The sequence below is a fragment of the Hyperolius riggenbachi genome, chromosome 9 (assembly GCF_040937935.1).
Source record: "Hyperolius riggenbachi isolate aHypRig1 chromosome 9, aHypRig1.pri, whole genome shotgun sequence".
Lineage (NCBI taxonomy): Eukaryota > Metazoa > Chordata > Amphibia > Anura > Hyperoliidae > Hyperolius > Hyperolius riggenbachi.
In genome coordinates, this window is record NC_090654.1 from 169,165,317 (window position 1) to 169,183,516 (window position 18,200).

Here is an 18,200-nt window from a genome sequence, read left to right on the forward strand (position 1 = left end):
CCGTGCCTCCTCGCTCACCCCTGCATAAGTATCAACTCACATGTCCAGTGGAGCGCAGAGCGGCAGACCTCGTCGTTACTTCTCGGTTCCCTCTAGTGGCCGGACCGGCTTTTACTGATGACGTCATTGTAAAAGCTGTCACTAGAGGGAACCAGGAAGTCAGCGAGAGGTCTGCCGCTCTGCGCTCCACTGGACAGGTGAGTTGATACAAAGTATGCGGGCGGGCGGAGGAGGCGCGGGGCAGGCGGAGGAGGAGCGGGTCGGAGGAGGACGAGTGCGAGCGGCAAGTGCGCCGATGCAGCGTCAGGATTCGGCGGATTCGTAGTAGAAGTGGAAAATGGCGTCGGGATTCGAATCCACGAATCTCGAATATTTCCCAATATTCGAGGGATTCGTGGATTCGCCGGATTCGTCGTCCCATCTCTAGTTTTAACTATCATCTGTATGCAGATGACACCCAGGTCTACATCCATGCGCCATGCATCGCCACCTATGTACAGCCAGCCAACATGCTCTTCAACGTCAGCTGCTGATGCCACCATAGTGCCATCACTCCAGGGGGGCTCAGCGGTTTGGACATTTTTTTGTGTGTCTGCCTTAAATCAGAGCAATGCCATCTGTTCTCTCTGCTTGCAAAAAATTGAGCCGTGGAATGGCCAACAGACGCATAGGGACAACTGCCTTACGACGGCACATGGAGAAAAGGCACAAACTGCAATGGGAAGAGCACCAGAGGAAAAGCAGCACACAAACGAAAAGCCACCCTCCTTCTCCTCTTCCTCCTTCAGGTGCATCATCTTCAGCCTCTTTCTCCCTTCACAATCACAGCCACCCTCCACTCTACCTCTCACCTTGAGCGGTTCCTGCTCCTCTGCCTACAGCAGATGGAAATCTTTGAGTGGAAGAAGCCAATTTCTGCCAGTCACCACCTTGCCCGGTATCTGACAGCTGGCTTGGCGGAACTGTTATCTCGCCAGCTGTTACCATACCAGCTGGTGGACTCTGATGCCTTCCGTAAATTTGTGGCCATTGGGACACCGCAGTGGAAGATGCCAGGCCGCAATTATTTCTCTAAAAAGGCGATACCCAAACTTTACCATGAGGTTGAGAGGCAAGTGGTGTCATCTCTGGCACACAGTGTTGGGTCAAGGGTCCATCTGACCACGGATGCCTGGTCTGCCAAGCACGGTCAGGGCAGGTACATTACTTACACAGCCCATTGGGTCAACCTGGTGACTGATGACAAGCAGGGAGTACGTGGCTGTGCAGCGGACCAACTTGTGACACCTCCACGGCTTGCAGGCAGGCCTCCTGCCACCTCCTCTCCTCTTGCTACATCCTCTTCGCTGTCATCCTCCTCCTTCTCCTTGGCTGAGTGGCAGTGCTTCTCTACTGGTGCTGCGATCTCCTCTCCAGCTACACAGCCTCAGCTCCCCAGAGCCTATGCTGCATGCCAGGTACGACGGTGTCACGCCATATTAGACATGTCTTGCCTCAAAGCGGAGAGTCACACTGAAGCAGCTCTCCTGGCTGCTCTTAACAAACAGGTGGATCAGTGGCTGACCCCGCACCAACTGGAGATCGGCAACGTGGTGTGTGACAACGGCAGCAATCTCATTTCCGCTTTGAATTTGGGAAAGCTGACACGTACCCTGCAGGGCACATGTGTTGAATCTCTTAATTCAGAGATTTGTGTCGAAGTACCCAGGCTTGTAGGGCGACCTGAAGCAGGCCAGGAAGTTGTATGGGCATTTCAGGCGGTCTTACACAGCCATGGCATGCTTTGCCGATATTCAGCAGAGAAACAACTTGCCGGTGACATGCCTGATTTGTGATAGCCCGACTCACTGGAATTCGACCCTCCTGATGTTTCTACAACAGGAGAAAGCTGTCACCCAGTATCTCTACAACTACAGTAGAAGGACACACTCTGGGGAGATGGGGATGTTCTGGCCCAAGAACTGGACACTAATGCAAAATGCCTTCAGGCTCATGCGGCCGTTTGAGAAGGTGACCAACCTGGTGAGTCGCAGTGAAGGCGCCATCAGTGAGTTGATCCCGTACGCTTTTTTGGTGGTGGCTGGATGGTGTGTTGGTTAAGGGCTCTGCCTCTGACACAGGAGACCAGGGTTCGAATCTCGGCTATGCCTGTTCAGTAAGCCAGCACCTATTCAGTAGGAGACCTTTGGCAAGTCTCCCTAACACTGCTACTGCCTATAGAGCGCGCCCTAGTGGCTGCTGCTCTGGCGCTTTGAGTCCACCAGGAGAAAAGCACGATATAAATTTTATTTTATTTATTTATTTATTTATTTTTTCCCTGGAGCGTGCCATGCGTAGAGTGGTGGATCAAGCTGTGTAGGAGCATGAACAGGAACAGGGGAAAGAGTTGTGGGATCAATTCTCTTCAGAACAAGATGTTTCCTCAACACCTGCGGCAGCACAGAGGGGGGAGGAGGAGGAAGAGTCGTGTGGGGAAGAGAAGTCAGATTCGGATGATGAGGAAGGTGGTTTTTTTTGGGAGGAGGCGGTGGCAGAAGAACAACCGCAGCAGGCGTCGCAGGGGGCTTGCGCTGCTCAATGTTCCCGTGGTATTGTTCATGGCTGGGGGGAGGAGGATAACTTACCGTCACTGAGGAAGAGCAAGAGGAGATGGATAGTACGTCTGCATCTAAATGTATGGCATCTTTCATGCCGTCCAGCCTATTGAGGGACCCCCGTATAAAAAAACTCAAGGAGAATGAGCTGCACTGGGTGGCCATGCTAATAGATTCTCGGTATAGGCACAAAGTGGCGGAGATGTTTCCAAATCACATGGAGGCAGAAAGGATGCAGCACTTGCAGAACACGCTGGCAACTATACTTTACAATGCGTTTAAGGGTGATGTCACAGCACAACGTAATAAAGATACCAATGCCAGTAATCTTTCTCCCATGTCCACGCAGGCAAGGACAGGACGCTCCAGCGATCTCATGGTGATGTCGGACATGCAGACATTCTTTAGTCCAACGCCTCGCCTTAGCCCTTCCGGATCAACCCTCCACCAACGCCTGGATCGGCAGGTAGCTGACTACCTGGGCTTGAGTGTGGATGTAGACACTGTGAGCAGCGATGAACCCTTGGACTACTGGATGCGCAGCTTGACCTAATTTCTCCACTCGTCTCCAGTGCAGAAGCTTCCTCTTCCTTTCTCCAATGCTGCCCAAGTCCATAGCAGCTGGCCACAATGCAAACATGCACAGAGAGCAAGGTGGCCGCTGCACAGTCGGCTAGCAGTGCTAGCCTGATCTGCCTGCATTGCAGCATTTGCAAGCTTGCAAATTCTGCAACAGTTTTACCCTGCTGCATTGGTGCCCTAGCTCCTGTGGTGCCCTAGGCCATGGCCTAGGTGGCCTTGGCCTAAATCCGGCCCTGTGCCTGCCCCATGACTAAGCCGCTCCCCACACAGCATCTCTGCCTGCAGGCCGCTTGACTGCCTTCTCCTCCACCACCAACCGGGTCGCGGATTCCTGAATTTAGCGGCCGCTATAATAATTTTTCTGAAGCGTGTACATGCCTGCCTAATTTTTCTGGCTGCACTGCAGCTGCAACAACAAAACAAAAGGCATGTACATGTGTCAATTCGTGATTGCTACCTTGCCGCGGTGAAGGGGCTTGCATATCACAGTGAAGCAATGACCGACGGCTATATGAGTGTGTGTGAGTGTGTGTGCGTGTGTGTGGGGGGGGGGGGGGGGGGAGGGGCACACCCAAGATAATAAGGTCATTGCTTTATTGTGGACAGACCAAATTCGATCAGCTTGACAGTCACTGTTGTTCTGTCATTGAGCTACCACAGCTCGGTGACCATATGGGCTTGAAAACCGCCACGGCCTGCACTTTCGCCATGGTGCGCACCAGTCCAGCACAGCCATCACTACACAAACAGCTGTTTGCGGTGCGTTACACAGTGAGTTTGGTGTGTCAGTGTGAAGCAGTACTCTAATTACACTCCCTGATTGATGAATACACATGCAAAATGTTTTAACCACTTCAGGATTCTCGGTGCGTATATGTACGCCCCTGAATCCTGAAGTGTATTCCATGGAGCGGCCGTTCCATGTCAGTTCACGGAGGGTGTCTCCGTGAACACCCTGCGAGCTGATCGGCGGCTCGCAGGGTAAATGTAAACACACGGGGAAGATCTTCCCCAGTGTTTACATATATACGGCGCTGCTGTGCAGCAGCGCCGTAGAGGAGATCGGTGATCCCCGACCTCTGATTGGGCGGGGATCGCCGGCATCTGATAGGCTAAAGCCTATCCCATCAGGCGCAGGACGGAAATCCGTCCTGCGCCGCTCACAGGGGGAGGGAGAGGGAGGGAAGGGGTAGGAGGCCAGGAAGCGCTGCGGAGGGGGGCTTTGAAGAGCCCCCCCCCGCCAGCGCAAGCAGCTGGCAGCAATCAGACCCCCCAGCAGGACATCCCCCTAGTGGGGAAAAAAGGGTGGAAGTCTGATCGGCCTGGCTGCAACCTGATCTGTGCTGTGGGCTGGAGAGCCCACGCAGCACAGATCAGCACAAAATAGCATGGTATAGAAGTGGTTAAAGCACTTTAGGCCTCCAATTTAGCATGCAATCTGATTTCTGCCCTTAAAACGCTGCTTTGCGTCAAATCCAGATTTTTCCCCAGGATTTTGGCATCTATCCCACTCATCCATGCAGGGGCCAGGTGTTAGACCCCTTGAAACATATTTTCCATCACTTTTCTGGACAGCATAAATGTTTCTAGTTTTCAAAGTTCGCCTCCCCATTGAAGTCTATTGCAGTTTGCGAAAGTTCACGCAAACCGAACTTTTGCGGAAGTTTGCGTTTGAGGTTAGCCAACCGAAAATCGGAGGTTCAAGCCATCTCTATTTAACATTATTCTTTCTGAATTGGCCCCTAAATTATTTGTAGCTCTATGTTATGAATGCCTATGTTATTTGCGCTATCATAAAGTTTTATAGGATTAGCTTTCAGAAGTCAATACCTCAGTCCAAAAACAAAAGTAGATTTGTAGATTTCAAAACTTAGGTGCCCAATTCACAAAGGCCAGTATAGTAAAAGTTCTGCAGTCAGGAAAAGACCACAAGCAGTATTTTTGACTTTTATTTTCAAATTTGCTAACTTTTTTCCACATACAGGAGTTGTTTGGCCAGTTTCCAAACTATTCTAAAATCATTTGGTAACATTGAGGGATATACTCTTTATTTTCTTATGGCCAATAATGTGCAAATCCAAGTTGCATAAAATTCACATTAAATTTCTATCAACGCAAAACGATTTGTTGGGTTAAGTGATATTGAAGTTCATATCCAGCCATTGTGTATTTACTTTTTTTATTTTGGATAGGGTAGATAACAGTCAGGACCACTGCCCATTTTCTTATATTCTCCCACTACCTGTCCTTTGAGACGCCAATGAGAAAATCGGGATGTAAGTGAAATTTTAGCTAACCTAATCTCAGAAAGCAATAAACAAATCTGCCCAAAGTCTCCCAGTAAAGGCTCTGCAAGTTAGTCTTCCTGTTGAATAGGTTTCTCCTTTTTTACTGCATACGGATCTAGGCACATAGTGGTTGACTCAGTGAGGCCTCAGTCATGACTGAACTATGTAACAATGCCATGTGCAACTTTCCCACTTACAAACATTTGGCAGTGATAAAAGCAGTGGAAATCCACATAATAATTGGAATCTTAAATGTGTCAAGTTTTTGCTGATGTGTTGTAGGAACACATATTTGTTGATTGCAGTTGATAAATTTCTCATGTTGAGTCATTTTTCATCCAAATGAAAAAAACAGAAAAAAGCGACAGCTGTTTTTTCTCATCGTATTTGCATTCATATCCATCAGTGTCTCCGAAACGTCGGCACAACAAAGCTCAGAGTCATCTGTGTACTGTAAAAGATTTATGACAACGTGAAAATAATTAGTGTGTGTCTGTAATGCTTTACCAATGGATGTTTACCTTAGTTAGATGCCTGTTTTCCTTCACTTCTTGTTTTCTGCAGAGATCAAAGGGGGTTCTCCTAGGTGTGGTTGGCACAGATGTTCCTGTGAAAGAACTTTTAAAGGCCATTCCGAAGTACAAGGTAATGCCTCAGAATTTTGTTCACCTATTAACTGTGAAAGTATCAGGCCACCCACACACATTAAATGCTACTCTTGTGATCATCTGGATAACGATCATGGTGTAAACATCTTTGCATCTACCTGCTGTGTAAACATATTTATAGTATAAGGAGGTAAGCACATTCATCATTTACACAGTACAATAGTGAATATCCATTTTCCAGGTCCATCCTTATCTTTCCTTCCTCAGCTCAGAAGACAGACAAACTAGGAGTGTCCGTAGCAGCTGGAATTGCTCCAGGAATGCGCAACAGTTTGTCAAGACTGGGAAATCCTCTTCTGCCTCTGGGGAGCCTTAAAATGAAATTATGTAAAAATAAAGATCAAAAACTTCATAATCACTTATCCAGTATTCACCTTAGTCCCTTTGCTCACTAATTCACAGATTTGAAACCTGAAACAGTTTTGCAGCTGGACACCATGGTAGACTCTTTTCGATTATGGCCACATCTTCCCTCACTTGCAGCAGCTCTGAGAAAGACTAGTGGGTAGCAGAATTTTTAAGCAAACTTGCTAACATTGCCTTTCCAAAGCTGTTGTTATTGGAAGGAGCGCTTGGCCATATGGGGAAAAATGAATTCCCTGGTTTCAAGTGCTTATCAGCAGAGCAGCAGCTTTGGTTCTCAGAAGAAGAAAAACTGCAATGGATTAAGTGACTATAAACCTTTTTTTTCACAGGGTTTTTCTACTTTTACACTTGCCCTCCTGCTCAACTAAAAGTGAACAGAGACTCCTCCTCATAACACTTCAGTCAAATAGATCAATACTCGGTGTAAACATTATCCCCTTTTGAGCAAAAGGCAGAGGATCAACCTTGTCACGGATAGTGCTTACCCATAAATAGTTGTATAGCTTTGTGCCAGTTTCTCTGCAGAAGATAACTGTTGTACACACTCTAGGATAAAACTGCACTTTCCTGCCCTGTCCTGAAGATTCTTACAATTGTTTTGTGTAAATTAAAGTACGGTAGCTAATTTATTATCTGATTAATAAAGTAACAGAGATATTCTTCTTAAATTATTGGCATTTATGTGGTTGTTACATGGTTCTGGCCTAGGTTGGAGGACTATAGAATGATCAGAAGTTTTGTTGCTACTGTATGTGTTCTGTTGTGTAAAGCAGCACTGAAATGTATGGTGCACTGTTACACCATTATTCTCTATTAATAATTACATTTTGTGTTTTTTTTCTATCAAACCGTTACTTACCTGAAATGCAAATAAACAATTGTATTTATAGTCCTAATCGTTAGAAGGGCTTCTCTGGAATCCCATAGTCATATTTTGATTTAAAGGTTAAAATCTTACTGTTAAAGTTTTTAGTGCCTCAGGTATGAGGGAAGCTTTTCAATATCATTCAGCTCCCATATAGACAAATCTTAAACAATTAAACGTTTTATTATGAATAATAATAATAATTAGTATTTATATATTGCACTGACATTTTCCACAGAATTTTACAGAGTCAATACAGAGACTTCATTTTAGTACTAAAATAAAATCAAGGCAAGGAAACAATATACCACTATATTCATAGTATATTTTGCCTTCTAACATGTACCATATTGACGGGTAAAATGCTTTGGAGGTGTTACTTGGAATATAATGCCTATGTGTCCTTACTATTTGTGTGAAAGCAACTCCTTCCAAGGCCTGTTCACTGCTGAGCTTTCAATAAAGCATTCCATTTCAGCGCACAGGAAAACCAGATGGACGCAGAATGGTATGAACAGATCACAGGTGTTCTGCAGAGACTGGCTTTTCCCAACTGTTGTAAACTACATGTGCTTTTTTCCTCATATGTCTTACTTACTACCTTCCATAAACAAACTTAGAGAAACACTTTTTAAACTCTGGAAAGTCCATAGTGGATGCGATTGTGATCTTCAAGAGGGATTTAGATCAGCAGATACAATAAAACTATAGAATAGTGCTTTACAGAAAAGTGAAAGTAAACTTAATATTGTACATGCCATTAATATTTTCTCCATATACTCGTTGTTTGGCAATGGCATATAAACCACCTGGAATAGATGCATCCAGTTTTTGGCTATAGAGCTTGAAAATTCTGACTACTGCTGTACAGCAAATATAGAGTGTAATATAGAGGAATAATTCTTAATGCCTTAAAAGGGGCACTATGGTAAAATGTAAAATATGTGCAAACATATAGAAATAAGAAGTAATTTTTTTTCCAGAGTAAAATGAGTCATAAATTACTTTTCTCCTATGTTGCTGTCACAGTAGGTAGTAGTAGAAATCTGACAGAAGTGACAGGTTTTGGAATAGTACATCTCTTTATGGGGGATTCTCAGGGAATTATTTATTTTCAAAAGCACTTAGTGAATGGCAGTTGCTCTGTCCAACTGCCCAAAAAAATGTGTAGCGAGCAGGGAAGCTGGCTAGCATCATTGTTTAAATCCTTTTCAGGGAATATCTTTATAAAGAAAGAATAAAAGCACTTGCTGAGAACCCCCTATGAAGAGATGGACTAGTCCAAAACCTGTCTCTTCTGTCAGATTTCTACTAAAAAAAACGTACTTCTTATTTATCTATGTTTGCACATATTTTACAATTTTTCACCACAGTGCCCCTTTAAAGTGGACCTCAAGGGAAAAAAGTGTCCCTAGGTGGTACTTACCTCGGGAAGGGGGAAGTCTCTGGATCCTAAAGAGGATTCCCCCATCCTCCATCCTCCACTTGTGTACAAGGCCGGATTTATACTTTTTTTTGTGTCCCTAGATAAAGTATGTTGTGTCTTCACTTTCATGTGCAGCAGTGCCCCTCCCATTCCATGTGCAGCTCCCTCTTCTATGGTTTTCATCCATGTACTGTAGCCCCTGTCTTTCATTAACAGCTCCCTTGGGCATCAGATTTCCTTTTACATGTGTTGCTCCCCATTTTCAGCCTTCTCTTTCTTATGTCGAAACCCCTCTTTCATTTTTAGGTGCCCCCTTGGGCTACAGACAGCTAAGGTCCGGGCCTTTGTGGCCTTTTCTGCTTGTCTACACTTGTTGCAGCTCCTGCAATAGAATTTGTTGCGGTTAGAAGGGATTGATAAAAGGAAATATTTATAAAAGGCCACTGCAGTATTGCCATTGTGCAGTAATGACTATGAACTGCATAGTGAACTTGCATTATACTATCATAGACCGTGTGCAAGCCTGTTAGCATGCATATTTTCAAGCCATTTTATTGCTGTTTATTCACAGTTTTAAACTACTTACATGAATTGCATATGTTTAATAAATCTTTACCTATTGGGTTCTATGAACAAGTAGAACAACTTTTACAAAAGCATCCGCAAAGTGTTGATAGTCTGATATAGAAGCTGCCATCTTGGATCAGTAATCTGACCTAAAGGTACCCATCAAAGATACAATGTTAATAGCACAATCTTACTACATTACAAGAGATAAGCCCATTTCTACTGCTCTCTGCAGTAAAAATAAACTTTTTACATACTTTCAAATGCTTTCAAATGTTATTTTATGTAACTAACAGTAGTTACTGACATTTTATTTTTGAGAGTAAAATCCATATGCAATTATGTTTTTCTCCTGAGTTTTCTCCTAGGAGATAACTTTTCATCTTCTATTTAAAATAACTTTTCAGCACTCTGCAATTGAAAAAGTACCGAAAGTAGGTGAAAAAGAAGTATCAAAATTATTAAGTATTTTCTTGCTTGCTATTGGTTTAAAAGGCATTTTATAAGGTGTGAAAATATCAACTTGGAGAAAAAGTATGGGCCTGAGGCCCATATGCAATTCCCTTTTTCTCCTAAGTTTTCTGCTAGGAGATAATTTTCATCTTCTCTTTAAAATAACTTTTCAGCACTTTTGAACTGAAAACGTACTGAAAAGTAGGTGAAAAAGTACTATCAATATTTTTTGGGGAGTATCTTCTTGCTTTCTGGTGGCTTAAAAGGCATTGTATTGACAAGTTTATAAATATCACCTAGGAGAAAACTTGGGGGAAATGGTGAACTGCATATGGGCCTGAGAGAGAATAAAAGTATGGACCTGAGAGAGAATAGACATATGTAATTGTCTAATGAAAAATATTAGCACTTTCCAAAAATATAGTTCTTTATTGGTTAAACAGGAATGGGATATACCTTTTACTGGTTAAAGGATACCAAAACTAAGAAAAAAATTAAAAGCGGTGGAGCAGAAATATATGGGAAGCTGTCCTCATGCCCACTGCTCTCCCCATTCTCCTCCACCCCCTCCACTCTTATCTGAATGCCTTCCTCAGCCTCTTCCAGGTCGGGCAGTAGTGCCCAGGCACTGACCCGGCGGCACGCATCCTTGATTGGGCACCCACAACTGGGAGCACTTTGCACATGTGCAGGACATCAGTCCTGATGTTATGTGCAGAGCATTCCCGGCCCCTGGTGGGCAATCAAGGATGCACACCGCGAGGTCGGCACCTGCACACTACTGCCTGACCCAATAGAGTCTTTACTTGTTTGATAGAACAATAAACTTGAACCTTTCCTGACTGAAGTCTGTGTGCGGATCCAGGGCCGGTTCTAGCTACAATGGGGTCCTGGGGCAAAAGTAACTTGGTCCCCCTCCTCCCCAGCACCACCCAGGAGAAAATTTACTATCCGGGGCCCACGAACTGGATGCTAGGCCCTATTTAGCTGCCCCCCCCCCCCCCATCACAGTCACAATATTATTGGTGTCCATCATATGTCCCCATTGCATTGTTGGGGGTTCTCATTATTCCCTTCCTCCTTTACCTTACAGATGTGGAGTGTACACACAGCGGAGTCTAACATATTGCATGACACAGGAGGCAGCTTTGGACTTCTTTTCCCTACCGTTGCCTCTCTACCCCATTCCCTGCAGCTGTTCACCAGAGCTGCAGAGGATGGGGGAGACACTTTGGGGGGCCCCTACAGGCTCTAGGGCCCTAGGGCAATTGCCCCCTTTGCCTCTATGGTAGCACCGGCCCTGTGCGGATCTCTCCTTTGATTGTATGATGTATCACTGCTTAGGGATACAGCACCAGTAACTGCTACAAACAACTGTGCAATCGTTTATCATGTAGCTCCCTTTACATGCCTGTCCCCCCCCCCCCCCCCATTTTTTTTATTTTTGGCAGCTCTGGTATCCTTTAACAAATGGTTAAAAGTGGTCTACAACATATGAAATTGTGTGTAACAATGTCCTTTTTTCACAAAACTTTGAGGTGCACTGCATTAAACCATCGTGAAAGTCATATCTTCATGTGTTTGTTTAATTCTTGTTACAGCTGGGAATTCATGGTTATGCATTTGCTATTACCAACAATGGATATATCCTGACTCACCCTGAGCTGAGGCCTCTGGTAAGTAAGTGCTGTAAACTAAAAGCAGATTTTTTTTATAAGAAACTTTTGTGGGCCATACAAATGATCCAGAGAAATTCCAGCAAGATGTGAGGTGTAATATTTGTGACATCTGGAAGTAACAGACAGCCCTGTCATGGAAATTAGAATGTTCAGAGCCTCTGTACATGAACCCACGGTTGATTGGTTAGACCAATTATAATAAAACAGAGAGCTTTAGTGATCTCTGCAGGTATACTCAGAGAATGTTTTATATAAGGCCGCTTCTGGGTATTTTTTTTTTCATGGTACCTGTCCCAAGTCCCCATAGAGCCCACAGTTAACAGACATACTTACCTACAGGTATTTTCTTGACTACCAACAGAGCGAAGACATGACTGTTACTGATAGGTATCTGCCCTGACCATTTTATAAGTATATGTGTATGCACACTGTGCAGGGAACTTGATAACCACAGTCTCTTAACGATTTCATGACATTGTAAGCACGCCTGCCCCGTGTGTGGAACAACTGAAATAAAATGTTGGGAGTTTTATACATTAAAAAACTGCAGATCTATATATATATATATATATATATATATATATATATATATATATATATATATATATATATATATATATTTATATATATATATATATATTATATTCCACACCTTAGGGCATTTTATAACATGAAACTATGAGCATATAAAACTATTTAGGATCTATAGTTAACATATTAAAATAAACCATAGACGAAACATACATTGTTTAAACGGAGACAAGTAATTCTCACATTGCACCAGTAGGTGGTGCTGCAGTTCTACATTTACTTCTGTAGACACTACATTCATAATTGTCCAGAAATAAAACTGCCCTTTCCTTCTTCTGTTCCTTATTTAATTGATTTAAACACACTGAGTACCATCATGATTGATGTAAGGCTATTTTTTCTTTTATTGACCTACACCAATAATGAAAAAGTACACTTATAATGTGATTTTTATTATTATTATTTTTTTTTTCAGAACTAAATGGCAACAGTCAATAGCACTGAGTATTAGTTCATATTTACGGGTATGAGAAAAGAAAACACAAACCTTTAAATTTAGCTCTAACCAAAGTATGGCTGCAGTGTACAATGTATCTCTATATAGGATGCAGAGATTTTAACTAGACCAATGTATTTTCCTGCCAAAAAATATTTCATTCCATTAAGTCATATAATTTAAAGGGACTTAAGAGCTTGTTCGGAGCCACACGATTTTGCTGTGGTTGGGTTTCATGCTTTTGGGTTTTATGCTGGTTGAATGTATGTCAAAGATCTGGAGGATCAAAACGCGTTGTGCTTCACACTTGCCTGCAGGAGAACAGACCTTCATTTTGCTTCAAGCTATTTAAAGCAATAGTGTCTACTTCAGAATGTTGGCATAGCTGCCTTTATTTGGAATATCTGAGCAGGGTGTAGTGGTGTGGGCATGCTAGGATCATTTGTAAGGCAACCTTGGCAGGTGACTAAGGTGTGAAACCTATATGGGACTTGGTGGCTAAGCTGTGTTTTAGAACAGCAGTACAAAGGTAAAAAAGGATGAAGTCTGTGATTCAGAAGGGCAGAAAATACAACATGTTTGAAACCCACTTAATGTGACTCAGACTTGTAAATATTCAATGTCTTCAGTATTATGTACTTATTAAAAGTAATTATTAATTTGTAAGGTTGCCTGAGTTACTTAGATATTAATTGTAAATAAAATATGATTGGATGACTTTGGCCTGTTCACTTCCACTGCTCAGCTTTCTATGCTAGATTGTTCTCCATAGCCACCGTTCCTTCCCTAGGCAATCAGTATTGTCTAAAATGACTGGAATCCAGAGAGTTAAAACCAGTATGATCCCTTTACTCATTGCATTAAGTTTGCTGAGTTTGTAACCATGTAGCCACAATCTTCCCAAAATTGCAAAATTCATTGTACGTAATAAAAAAAAACTTTGTAGTCACATCACATCCTTTGCAGCTTACACACAACACTGGATCACTGGTTTTCCAAGAACAGGGCTCCTCCTGAGCAGGGGTGCTTCTAGCCATTTTGTCACTCCAGGCGAGAACCCCCCCTCCCTTCCCCCCGTAAATAATCGTAATGCGGAAATGTTTCACCAGAAAATAATCATAATGCGACAGAGTTTCACCAGAAAAATACACATAAAGGCGGCAGCGTTTCACCAGAAAATACACGTAATGTGGGCAGCGTTTCACCAGAAAATACACATAGGCAGGGCTCCACTTTCGTCAGGCACAAAGGGGGACAGAAAAAAGCACAAAGGGGGGCAGAAGGAGGCACATGGGGACTGAATAAGGCACACAAGGCGACATAGGAAGGCACAGGAGGACAGAAGGAGGCATGAGGGTCAGAAGAAGTCACAAAGGAGGACAGAATGAGACACAAAGGAGGACAGAAGGAGGCACAGGAGGCCAAAAGAGGTACACAGAGGGGCAGCGGGCAGTACAGGGGGACAGAAGAAGGCATGAGGGCCAGAAGGAGGCACAAAAAAGGACAGAAGGAGGCACAAAGAGGGGCAGAAGGAGGCACAAAGGGGGGCAGAAGGAGGCACAATGAGGGACAGATTTAGGCACAAAGGGAGACAAAAGGAGGCACAGGAGGAAAGAAGGAGGCACAAAGGGGGCAGAAGGAGGCACGATGGGGGACAGAAAAAAGTACAAAGGGGGCAAAGGGAGGCACAGGGAGACAGTAGGAGTCACAAAGGGGAACAGATGGATGCACAAAGGGAAACAGAAGGAGGCAAAAAAGGTGACAGAAAAAGGCAGAGGTGGATGTAAGGAGGCACAGGAAGGCAAAGGGGGACAGGCAAAGCCACAGGGAGACAGAAGAAGGCACAAAGAGGCACAGGGGGACAGAGGAATACGCAGGGGGCAGAGGTAGCACATGGAGACTGAAGAGGCACATGGAGACAGAATAAGGCACAAAGAGGCACAAAGGGAGACAGCAGGAGGCACAAGAGCACAGAAGGAAGCAGAGTGGAACTGAAGGAGGAACAGGGGGGCAGAAGTAACACAGGGGGACAAAGAAAGGCACAAGGGGACATAAGGAGGCACAGGGGGACAGAAGGAGGTAGAGGTGGCACAGTGGGATTGAAGGAGCACATAGAGACAGAAGTAGGCACAAAGGGAGACAGGAGGCATAAAGGCAGACAGAAAAATAAACAAGGGGTCAGACATGGCACAAGGGACTGAAGGAAGCATAAGAAGACAGAATGAGGCACAAAAGGAACAGGAGGAGGCACAAAGGGTGGAAAGGGAGGTAGAAGGCACAGAGGGACACAGTGGCAGCTGCCTGCAACTTACGCTAAGCAGATGCAGCAGAAGCAAGTAATAGAACACCTGTGGGGGTGGGGCTTAGTCAGGGGGCGGGCTTTGTCAAGGGGGCAGGGCTTATTTAAGCAACATGGTGCCCCAAGACCAATGGCACTCCAGGCAATGGCCTGTACTGCCTATGCCCAGAGGCTCCCCTGCTCCTGAGAATGAGGATGGGAGCCCTGGTGAGTTCCAAACATTTGAGAGACAATCACTGCATCATACATCAATTTCCCCACCAGTGCAGAGATTGCTACATGTCTATGTAATAATGACGGAGGAGTAGCACCACTGATTAATAATAAAGCTGTTCAAACTGTCCTGTGCTCAGGGATGGCACTAGTATGTTGTATATAAAAGAAAAAATGTCCCTATAGGAGCACCTGGACAATAATATAATGCACGTTATCTGTAAACACAACCACACTGAATGTGATGAATAGGTATAAATCTATTGGCAATATATTGCACAAGATTAAAATCAAAAAGTATGGGATATTCAGAGAGCAGACAATGTACAATAAGATATTGCAACAATCAAGCTAATGAATTGTTCAGGGATCCATTTCAGGTGCGTAACTACAGGAAAGCAGCCCCTGTGACTACAGGGGGTCCCAGAGCTGTAAGGGGGGTCCCAACTACTATTTCACTCCCTCTGATGAAGCGGTCCATCCTCCAAATCAGGTGTTTTGTGGCTACACTTAACCATTTCAGCCCGCGGCTTGTTTTCACCTTATGGACGAGCCATTTCAGCGCTCCACCTTATGGCTCCCTTTCATTCCCAAATAACTTTATCACTACTTATTACAACTAAATGATCTATACCTTGTTTTTTCCGCCACCAGTTAGGCTTTCTTTGGGTGGTACATTATGCTAAGAATTGAATTTATTTATTCTAAATGCATTTTAACTGGAATAATAAGAAACAAATGGAAAAAAAAAAATCATTATTTCCCAGTTTTCAGCCATTAGTTTTAAAATTAAACGTTCTTCTATGGATAAAAGCCACACATTTTATTTGTCCACTAGTGACCTAAGCCCGTTTAAAAGTGGGCTCTTGGTCTATCACTGCTGTGAGCGCGTAATCGCCCGCCACCCACCACGTGCACGCACATGCACGCCTGTCCGCTCGGACGGCCGGTCTCCCGGCCCGTCCTGCGTCCTGTCCCCCGGCCCGTCCTGCGTCCTGTCCCAACGGCTGTCAGTGCAGGACATTCGCAGTGCACAAAAGCACTGACACAGCTACAGGACGCAGGGACACTTGTATATTATTAGGTAGGATTTGTCCAGGTTATTGCAACATTCAAATTATATCCCTAGTACAATATATGGTGACAATATTTTATTTGGAAATTAAGGTGTATTTTTTTTTAGTTTTACATCCATCCCTATTTACAAGCCAATAATTAAAATATTATATAACCTCTTGACATTCATATTACAAAAATTTCAGTCCCTAATGCCTTTAGGTGTAATTTTACTATTTGGCCACAAGATGCCCTGGCACATTATTACCTATTAGCATGCAGTAAGTACGCTACATAGGAAATAATGAGTTACACTGTAACTAAGGAAGTGACAGAGTCATCCATTGATGCCTGCGATCACAGTTACCTGGAGGGAAGATAAATGGTAACTTTATTCCCATTCATTAATCTAACGATCGGCGGCAGGAAGCGGGGCAAATGAGAGAGCGGGAGGCAGCGTAGTGGCACCAATTGAGAATAATCACAGTTTTTTTTTTAACAAAAACAGTGATTATTCTTGGTGGACATGTACGGATTGGCTCAGGGGACTTGTGTCCCTTGCAGCCAACCCCCCCTGGCGGCAGCATCGTGATTGCGGGCTTACACACGCACGCACGATTGCGCGCACAACCCCAGACTGCAGGGACGTGACTATTGTACCCCTGCAACTGTAGCAGCTGCTGCTGCAGATGTGAGGCTCACGTCCCAGCGGCAGTAATGTTTAACATAGGTGTGAAGATTATGATGTCCACATTTGTTTTATGACCCTGCAAGATGGGCCCCTGGCTGTAAGTGTCACCATGGGTAGGCAAGGGAAATTGTGTGAACATTGGGGAGCCCCATCAAAGTTTTTCTGTAATGTTCCTCTTTAAAGGAAACCTGAGTCCATGGAGAAAAAATATTTTTACTTACCTTCTCCGGCCCACTTCAAGCTCCCTTGCCATCGCTGTAGGCTGTTCCAGTCATCCACTAGCTGTCTTAGTACTTCTGTGAGTTGTACTCCATCACGTATATATGTGGCCCAGCCACATGTGCCCATTTTGCTCCTGTGGCTGGGAGCATTCGGCATAGTAGTACTGCACAGGTGCAGAATGCTCCCAGCCACAGGAGTGGAATGGCTGGAGTGGCCCGAAGAGACAGCAAGGAAGCACACCGCCTGAAGGAGGCTGGAGGAAGCCCTACGTAAGTATAAATGTTTTGCCTCCATTCATCTCAGATACACTTTAAATAAGTACACAAACTATTAAGTATTTTCCAAATTAGTTTTGCATTTCAAGAAGTAGTCATTACTTCTTTAAATGCTTGATTGATAGCCTAAAAGACAACAGAATAGGCATGTTAATATTTAGCTGAGTACTTCACAGACAATATAACAAGCCTCAGGCGCATCGCTAGGGTCTTAGAACCATGGCTAGTGCCTCCCGATCTTGGCAAAGGTGCCTGAGTTATGGGGGACCGGAGTGCCCAACGCCAGTGCCCTGAACGTTTCCATGGCTACGGAGTGTTTACGGGCGGAGAACAGATGCTAATAGCCTGGCTGGGTGTTACATGGGGCCGGGCAGCCAGTGAGAGAGAGGAGTGAGGCTCACTCATCTCTCATTGGCTGTTCGGCCCCATGTGATCACTGGCCAGGCTGGAGAGCACGTGTGTATCTCTGCTGATAAAGGTTAGGGACTGGAGCGAACAGCGAAGAAAGCCGGTGGGCAATGGGGAGATGCATGTGAGAAGAAAGAGGAGTAAGTACATGTCTCCAGTCTCAGTCGCCTGTCTTTGTTCTCAGCACACACAGGACACAGCCTTTGTCAGACTGTGCCTGTGTGTTGTTGCTGCACAGCAGCTTATGGCTATGGACTGGAACGTCAGAGTAGGAGTCACCTGACCTCCCTTGCTGACCTGACGCCCCAGGTGTCCAATGTGTTGATGATAATTGAAGGGCAGGCAGCGGCTTCTTTCTCATTACAACCTGACCTCATCTTTAGCTTCAGCAAAACTAGAAAAGTGTCAAGAAGGAGGGACAATCTGCACTGAGGACAGCCAGGCACACTCTGTATAAGCCGCTCACCCCCCTTCCTTCCACTATTCAGTGTCTCTGACCTGCCCTCTGCTCGGTGATCTGC

General features: G+C 44.5%; 1 protein-coding gene across 4 annotated transcripts in view; it reads left to right on the forward strand.

Moving 5' to 3' along the window:
* Window positions 1–18,200, forward strand: part of CACNA2D3 (calcium voltage-gated channel auxiliary subunit alpha2delta 3) — a 1,137,695-nt gene that overhangs the window by 370,000 nt on the left and 749,495 nt on the right. For all 4 annotated transcript variants that reach the window (XM_068253668.1, XM_068253670.1, XM_068253669.1 and 1 more), the window contains 2 exons: window positions 6,029–6,109; window positions 11,411–11,485. In XM_068253668.1, coding sequence (XP_068109769.1) covers window positions 6,029–6,109; window positions 11,411–11,485 — 156 coding nt within the window. The remainder of the gene's footprint in view (window positions 1–6,028; window positions 6,110–11,410; window positions 11,486–18,200) is intronic.